The following is an 8,967-nucleotide window of genomic DNA, read 5'->3' as shown; positions in this document are numbered from 1 at the left end:
AAAAAAATGAAATTAACTAAAATATAAAATTGTAGGCGTTATGTTATATGTCGTACTTATATCTGTCCACTAGGTTGCGACAAAACGCAGGCGAACCCTCACTTTTAGCCCTGTTAAATGTGGGCTCTCTTGCCTGCAGATGTGATGGGCGGGTAAACACAAATTAATTGATTGACACGTGTAATAACCAATAGAAGCCCCGCCTCCCCCATCTGGGGGCGGGACTGGAGTAGAAAACCTGCCCTGTGAGTGGAGGCATCAGCAGAGCGTTTTAATCAGGATCACACAACAATAATGAATGGAAACACGTCGTAGCCAAGAAAGTTGAGCAGCAGCTCACAGCAACTGTTGGTCGGCATTAGAAAGTTATCTGTCGCGCGGGGAAGTCTGTTTTTAAGTGATGGATTGGCCGGGCAAATTAGAAAGTTTCTGGAAGAGAAAGCACTTTGATTGTTACTTTTGAAAGTAAGTTTTTAGAGGGGAAGATACAGTGGGTGCACACTGTAAAAACCTAAACGCGTGAGTCAGTGTAAATGGCATTTTGGGACAGTGATAGGAGACTACTGCTCTGTCAGCGGTTTGTTACGGTTTGGAGAAGTGGATTATCGGGATTAATCCGTTTATGAAAGTGTTGGAATGCTTTTTTGAAAACTTTGCTTGGATTATCATCACTGGAAGAAACTGAAGGATCCAAGTTACACAGAGGAGGATACACAGCACATCGGGGGGCAAAATGGGTAATATAGAAAGTGTGGACGGTCAGTCGGAGATGAAGCATCACATCATGCCTCTGAAGGTCCCCATGCCTGACCCCACCGAGCTGGAGGAGAAATTCGCCATTGTTTTGGTAAGTTGTGATCACCTCAGTTTTTGATTAAAAAAGACATCTAAAAACTGTTCTGACTCATAAACTTATCATCTACAGAATTGAAAACAGTGCCAACATAAACATACCCAAATGGTGTTGTTTCTGCATCAACATATTAGATTTTTGCTCATTTTGTTTTGTGTAACTTTCATTAAAGTGTATTGTATTGCATTTGTTTATCGTCCATTATGAGCTGCTGATGTTTTAAATGAGCCGACCTGTGCTGTCCCGCCCCTCTCTCCCCCTGCTGCCCCCCTCCTGCGGTTCTTTTGTCTCCTCTAAAGTCAGACAACTCAGCGTTTGGCTGAAGTGGCAAACACTGAGCGCAGCATGGGGAGAGCTGGCAGGGGGGTGGAGGAGGAGGAGGAGGAGGAGGAGGGGGCATTATACTGTATATCCTTGACAGAGCACGCATCTCCGTCTGGGTTTATTTAAAGTTTTCTGGCTGCAGGCTAACCATCTGAATACAGCATTTTCTGAATTCCCCCAAAACTCCCACACCCGAAGTCTTTCTCCTCCCCTCCCTCCTCCCTCCACATCAGGCTGGGTTTGAGTTGTCTGAGCTCTTTGTAATTATGAGCACACAGTCAACATCCACTTTTACCCATTATCAACACCGTCAAGCAGTGGTGGAATGTAACTAAGTAAATTTACTCAAGTACTACTCTTTAGTGCAAGTTTGAGGTACTTTCCATTTTATACTATTTATACTTCTACTGCACTACATTTTGGTTGAAAATATTGTACTTCTTACTCAACTACAGATATTTGATAGTTACTTTTCAGTTGGCCTGGGCAATATATCAATGTTATATAGTTTAGGGGTCAAGAAATTATTGGCTTAACTGATTATTGGGGCCAATATTTGATCACACAATATTATCTGTATTGGCATTTTATTTTAAAGATCGCTGATAAAAAATTGATTAATTAAAAAGTGCAAAGAAAGATTTTTCATTTTTATTGTAAAATCATATTAGTTCAAAATATTGGTTATCTATTAGCTACTAATTATCGGTAGCAGCCCTGAAAAACCAATATCGGTCGACCCCAAATACCGTGATCGTGATATGAGACTGTTGCCCTAGATTTTAGATATAGTATCTTAAGTGTTGTATTTTCTTAGTTTCAAAGGCTGCATTACTTTTTCTGAACTTACCAGAGAGTTTTCCTCTCTATTTTTTTGCCTTTACTTACTTAGTCATCATATCCACATTTATAATAAATATAAAAAATGTGATTGTGGAAGTATTTTGTGAAAGCTCCAGAAGTCAACCCTACAATATCGCTATAATTTCGATTTTGAATAATTTGGTAGAAAATAACATGATACTTGATTTTTTTCATATTGCCCAGACCTACTTTGCACATTCAGATTACTACCACAAGTATAAATTAACCCCAAACCCCCACTAAGCCTTTATGAATTGAAGAAATTTAGCTAAACCTTTACAAGTTGCAGCATTAAAGGTTCATTGTGTAGAATTTAGGGCAGAAAATGGTATATAATATTCATGACTATGTTTTTGTTTTTATGTAATCGAAAATAAAAATTGGCGTGTTTTCATTACCTAACAATGAGCAGTTTATATCTACATAAAGGAATGGTCCTTTTTATTGATCTATAAAGAGAACAGGATACAGAGTTGGAGAATGGGCCCTTTTGATTCCTATGTAAGTTTCTCAGTGGGGCATGAGGCCAAAAAAATTTGACTTCCTGGGTATTGAATTACTTGGATCTTCTGCATCATGTGGCCCATAGAGCAAGTGCACCACAATTTTTTTCATTTTGGCTTATTTTCACCACCCTTGCAGTTCCAGTTAAGACCTCTGCTAACTTTAATGGGGATAATGTGGATTCAATTGTGCTGCTTTTCCACCTCCCAAAACGTTATCGTACTGAATGGATAAAAACCCAATGGAAAAAAAAAACCCTAAATCCTGCACACTGAACATTTAAACTGATGTACAGGAATGCATCACTAATTATAATCTAGTGAATACTTCTTCCACCACTGGTCAAGTGACTGTAATCCTATGTTAAGAGGATATTTCTTTTATCGAGGACTTTTCAAGTTGTCTTTTTAGGACCAAACGGTTACTAAAAATAACTTAAGTGTCCGGCTGAATAAGTTTGTCCTGCAGTCAGTTATCTCCAGGCGTAGAAAATATCTATAATCTATAACTCCACTGCAGCTGAAACCATTTCCTGATTAGACAGATAATTAATCAGCCTTGATCATTTATTTGTCATTTAAGTCATATTTTAAGCACACATACCAAACATTCTTTGGTCCCAGCTCCTGCATTGTGAGGATGTGCTGCTTTTCTTTGCCTTATGTGATAGTGTTCTGAATATTTTAGGGTTTTGGACTGTTGGTTAGACGAAACAAGTCATCCTGGGCTTTAAAAACTTGTGATTGATTTTTTTCCGCTATAGTTTGACTTTTTATGGACCAGTTTATGATTAGAGTAAAGAAAGATGAATCAGTAATGAGAAGGATTGTTAGCTGCTGATCTTTCACCATAGATTTTTGATCAAGTTGTATTCGGACACTTTTGTGATGGTGCAAATTACAGAGAAACCTATAGCTGTTCCCAATCTGGAGGTCTGGGGTTTCAAGATAAATCTGAGCGGTTCCCAAATCTGTCACAGAAAACTGTTAAGTTCTCTTATTTTTCTCAAAATGTAGCTTTCTCCTTTCAGATAACAAAGTTCTCTGAAAGTTTATACAAGCAGGTGCATCAAATCAAAAATTCTTACTTGCTGCTCACTTTTCCCAGCTAAAGGTCTGAGAAATAAATTAAATTAAAAGAAGTAATCAGCAGTGTGCTCTTTTTTTGTGACATATTTTACTATTTCAACTCTTGTGAACCTCTAAAAGGTCCTTTAAAGGAATGGTTCCCAGAGTACGATCAGAAGAATGACAGCAGTCCCATATGTGGAGTATTCATTTTCTCATTTTAAGGGGTGACAAGCATTTATGGAAACAGTCTTTTATGATTTGCTTTGGACAGAAATGTTATTTTGAGGGTTTATTTGTTGAAATAGTTGCATCAGGATGCCACATTGGCCTTTTCATTGGGACCCTTGGGTAACCCTTCAAAAGATCTACTTTCTGTTATTTTCATCTGAGTAGCATTTAATTCATGCAGATTCTTCACAGAACTTGTATTCACGTTGCATATTCCTCTCTCCACCCCTGCTGTGCTCCACGCATATCTAAACAGAAAACAGAAAGCTCAATAACATCAACCTGTTGCTCCGCTACAGCGTGAGTAATCCAGCACCGCAGAGACAAGAGAGGCACAAAATGCATATTTAAAGGCTTTTATCATAGAGACTGCACTACCTGTTTATCTTTTTTGTTAAACAATGGCATGAAGGTTTCTCTCAAGTGCTTATTTCAACATAACCACACCCGGCCTTGATTTTCAGCTGTTTAAGACCTTAATTACAGCATCAAGCAGCAAAGAGCTGCTCTTCACGGTGCAGATGGTCTCATTCCTGAACACTTTGTGTGCCCTCCATGTTTCTGGAATAAAGCCATTATTTGCTTGCCAGAGTTATCAGCAGCAACAGTGCAAAGCCGTCGTATGAAGAGACGAGCACAGCGAGAAGCCATTCAAGGCCTGCTTGTTGACTGCTGTGCTAAGCCTCAGCTATTATGACAATTATACACTGTATTACAGTGTAAGCGCTATGACAGTCGCGTCTCTCTCACGCTGATGACACATTTTAAATAAAGTTTTTCCATGTGATTTGTAGTCATCACATTTCCCCAAAAGAAAAAAAACATACATCCTGCCTGGAGACTGGAGCATTTGTTAGACTGCTCTGAAACACTAAGTCGATCCCTGTTATTATGCTCAGCCGTGCAGAGCAGATGATTTCTATGCAGACAGTAGGCAGTAGACTCAACATTTCAGTTGTGTTTTTGACTGGGAACATTTTTCAAGCTCTCTAACCCCACCCCACCCTACCCCATAGTAGCTCCAGATTTCCTTTACTTTGTGGGAAAGAACAACATGCTTGTATATTTTAGTGTTCTTATCAGACAATGGTCTCCTCTCTGCCCTGCTGGCCCCTTGTTGCGAGATAAAGGTACATCAAAAGCTTCTGTCTTCGTGGTCGGTGCTCTTCAGGAAGGCAAGGCCATTGATCTGTTATCTCGCAGTGTATCATGACACTAAAAATAGTCTGAGAGACTTCACTTGGCTTTTCAAAATTGAGCACATTTCTTTCTGTGTTTGTTAGCAGGGACGTAATTGGCTTCGTCGAAGCCTCAGAAATAACACACTTTCCATAAATGGATATTTTGAAACGGGTAATTTCCCATCCTCTGGACCTCTGTGTTTCCTGCTGTATGATGGCATGCGGGTGTGAATACATGTGTCTGCATCTGCGTGGGGGGACTGCCCTCTCCTCTCAGACGAAGCCCACAGACGTCCCCTCGGACTGACAGCAGCCCGTAATGATGTCATGGGTGCAGCAGCCTTTGCCAGTGCAGTAATATCCCCGGGCTAATGACTTAAACAGCACCGCTCTACTGTAGACGGTGGAGGGGCGCAGAGGAGGGGCGAGACCCCTGAGCTATAGCTTCACGTGTTCTGCAAATAAAACGCCTGAGTCAATTCTAACAGGCAGCATGTGCTAAAGACATCGTCTCCTTCTCATCTCTTTTGTCCAGCATCCTCAGAAACAGCCCCAGCTCTGTCTTTTGTGGCTGGAAACAGCTGCCTGGCATTTTTCCTTTCTTCGTTTTAAAGGGGAAATTACATTGTAGCCAACGGTCGTTGTGGTTGGTACGCTTTACAATGAGAACTGTGTTCCTGCAGGCTGCTGCTGGTGCAGAACATGCCATTAGTTCAGCCAGTGATACAGATCTACCTAGACCTCACAGATGTACAATGAGGAGGTCATATCTATAAAGTTATACCTCAGTCATCGGTACAGGGTTCCCACGGTCATGGAAAACCTGGAAAAGTAATGTAATTTCCCATTTTCCAGGCCTGGAAAAGTCATGGAATTTGTAAAAATCATTAAATGTTTTGGAGAAGTAATGGGGCTTTTTTTGTAATGAAATTAATTGTTGCAGTATTTCTTGTGGACCCAGTTGTGCAGAAGTTATGTGATCAGATTTCAGCTGTTGGGTTGGATCAAACCTTGACAATGAGTTCTCTAAAACAAACTAACAAAAAATAAATCCCGAACTCAGATAAGATCATATAATCCATTATTGGTTTTGATCTGGATCAAACTTTGTTTATGTGTTGTTTAGTGGGATGTGGTTACTTTTGAAAAAAATCAGGGTTATCCTGATAGCAGGAGAAGGGTGGATTCAGAAATATAATGCATTAAAACTTTTTAAAATTGGTCAGATATGCTTACATCCGTTTATATTTGCACTCAATTTGTTTGGCTTTTACCATGATTAAGTTGATAAAGAAGACATAAGGCTACTGATTCAGTGTTTCAGTACAGTAAACTAAAAAAAAGAGATGAAAAGGAGGGAGAAAATGAAAACATATGTGATGGTACAAGTCAAGGTAAGAAAAAAAATATATGGGTCCTTGAAAAGTCATTGAAAAGTTTTGAAATTTTGTCTGTGAAAATGTGTGGGAACCCTGGTAGCATTCTGTTGGTAGTTTTGGCGTTTTCTCTCCTTACTAGCTCTTACTTATCCGCTGCTTTTTCCAAATGGAAGTGGAACCTCTCATTCAATCACCCACTCAATGTTTCCTACCTTCCTATTCCCCGAATTCACTCTCACTGTAGGTCCTGCAAAATAATCTTCTCCTTATGACTTTGTCCTTATGAAAACGATGTGAGATGAGTGAGTGGCGTTTTCAAAGGTGCATGCCTGGCCCTGGATCCTCTTTCAAAGTGCCCGAGCACCAGTCCACCGCTGGATTCCTGTGGTCTAGTCTCGGCTGAGGCCACAGGAGAACTCAGAAAGGGAAAATTCCCTTTGAACTGGCGGTCTGCCACTGTTCTCGGTTGTAATGACTTTACCAACATTTTTTAACAGCGCACACGTATTTAAGAGCTATAACAGGGAGCAGCATGGGATTATTTTCACCACTTGATTGCGCTGGAAACCATCCTAACCGATTTGTCTGAGTCTGCTCAACTCCCATCATCTTTTACACTATGACATCAAGTTGCATCACGCAATGTGCCGTTCAGCAGTTCTCTTGAGATTTGACCATTAAGTTGTAGCAACTGTTGGGAAAACTACAGATTAAAAGTCAGTGGTAGTAAAATCAGACGTGCTGACAATGTGAATGCAGCGCCCTGTGTGACATCACTGTTTCTTGATGGCTGAAGTCTAAAGAAAGCTGCAGTGTCTGATAGACGCCACTCAAGTGGAACTAATGGAGTCAAGCTGTGCGATGTGTTTATTGGACATAAAACCTAAATCATTTTCATTTGTTTAATGGCGGCCGCAGTTTATTTATGTGCTTTGTATGTCTACCACTCCCTTTCTCACATGCATCATCTTTTCTAAAAGGAGAAAATGTGCTTGTTACGTTACTTAAGTTGGAAGAGTGTGTACATCTGGCTCAGCCACCCACCACTGTGGCCCAGGAAGAGGGGGATTATGGGAGTTTGGTGCATGCAGTTAACTTGGTTTTAGAGCAGCAGAGCAGGCAGGGGGGGTTCGGCACAAGGTTGTCCACCTGGCTCTCTCCACCCTCGGGCTACAATTCCCCAATCTGGAGCAGGCTTTATGGGGAGTTTAAGTGCTTCCCCACCTCTCTGCTTGCTGCTATTTTGGAAAGCAAAGGTCAAGTTAAAGACCACGGGTGAGCAGATGTGACAGATCAACATATTAGCATTTTGGGAAATACATTTGATTGTTTTCTTGCAGACATGAGAAGATCAGTGCCACATTGGTTTCATTTGCACTGGGAAGTCAAAATGTACTATTTCCATTCAAGAATTTTTACTGGTTCGTCCCCTGCAGTAGAATTTCTGACTCAGGAAGTAGGGATGCATGATACTGGATTTTTGCTGATATCCGTTATGCTGATATTTTTTACTGATTGAGATTGCTGATGCTGATGTATGCACATATTATTTTTTCACCCAATTGCAAAGAACATCAAGTCTCTCCTGTAGCGGAATTAACATATTACACCTACTCTTGTCGTGATGGCCCACTAGTACAGCCATAAAACACAACGCTTTTCAAAATGTATACATTCTCTGGGCAAAACAATAAAATTGCTTTGACTTAGGTTACATGTAAAACATTCCATATTCTTTTGTAATGTGACAAACTGCAAAACTTCAAAAACTACTTCAATAAGCCTGGATGATGCTCTCCTAAAGACAATCCTGACAATGGCCAAAACCAGGGCAAAATTGACCTATTTCAACAAATTTAAGTCGCATTATTAATGTGTCATCTTATCAGCCTGTCATATAAATGTTCATTTCGGGACAATATCTCTTTTAAAGCCTTATTAAGCATACAAACATGAGAGTGGCATTGATCTAATATGTGTGTATTTCCAAAACTACCATCTATTGCATTTAAAATAATTTTTATTATCATAAATAATATTTTTTCCATAAATGTTAACTTTTTTTAGTGAGTTGCTGTCCTGTTTTTTCGGCTAATGTGCAAAGTGCCACACATTTCAGTGACACATTAAGCACGATTTGGTTATTGAAAATTGTACGATTTCAAATGACTCTTTCGCAATAGTTTTTTGGGCCATTAATCAACCTTATTAAATTGTGTTCAGTTTCTACAGTCTTCTGAGAAATTAGTCGTTAGAAACATTCCTAGCTTATAGATACTTTTTAGGGACTTTTTCAATTCTCAAACCAAGTAAGACATAAACTGTTTAATCATGTCATGGAAGTGTGAATATATCTGGATTTATTCATCTCTGCAAAGAACCTGAATGTGTTTTCTGTTTACATGCATATATAAATGTTTTTTGGTGCGTGCATTTGTGCGTGACAGTGGGGGTTTGCATCATGCTCCTCTAATGCAGCTGTACCGAGGCTGTAGGTTGGAGAAGTGGTTTCCTCTTCAACACAATGGGGACTCTGTCAGTCAGTGTTGTTTTAGAAAGGGGGC

The 8,967-nt window shown here is 39.9% G+C and overlaps 1 protein-coding gene across 5 annotated transcripts in view; it reads left to right on the top strand.

Annotated features, from left to right (window-relative positions):
- Positions 1 to 262: 262 nt before the first annotated feature.
- The window catches only part of fmnl3 (formin-like 3), a 46,937-nt gene continuing 38,232 nt past the window's right edge, over positions 263 to 8,967 (top strand). For all 5 annotated transcript variants that reach the window (XM_042490987.2, XM_042490984.2, XM_042490985.2 and 2 more), the window contains exon 1: positions 263 to 847. In XM_042490987.2, coding sequence (XP_042346921.2) covers positions 734 to 847 — 114 coding nt within the window. In that variant the 5' untranslated portion in view covers positions 263 to 733. The remainder of the gene's footprint in view (positions 848 to 8,967) is intronic.

This window comes from Plectropomus leopardus, chromosome 9 (assembly GCF_026936395.1).
Source record: "Plectropomus leopardus strain MGB_pleo_1.0 chromosome 9, ASM2693639v1, whole genome shotgun sequence".
Taxonomy (NCBI): domain Eukaryota; kingdom Metazoa; phylum Chordata; class Actinopteri; order Perciformes; family Serranidae; genus Plectropomus; species Plectropomus leopardus.
This window is presented reverse-complemented; position numbering and strand designations above follow the sequence as displayed.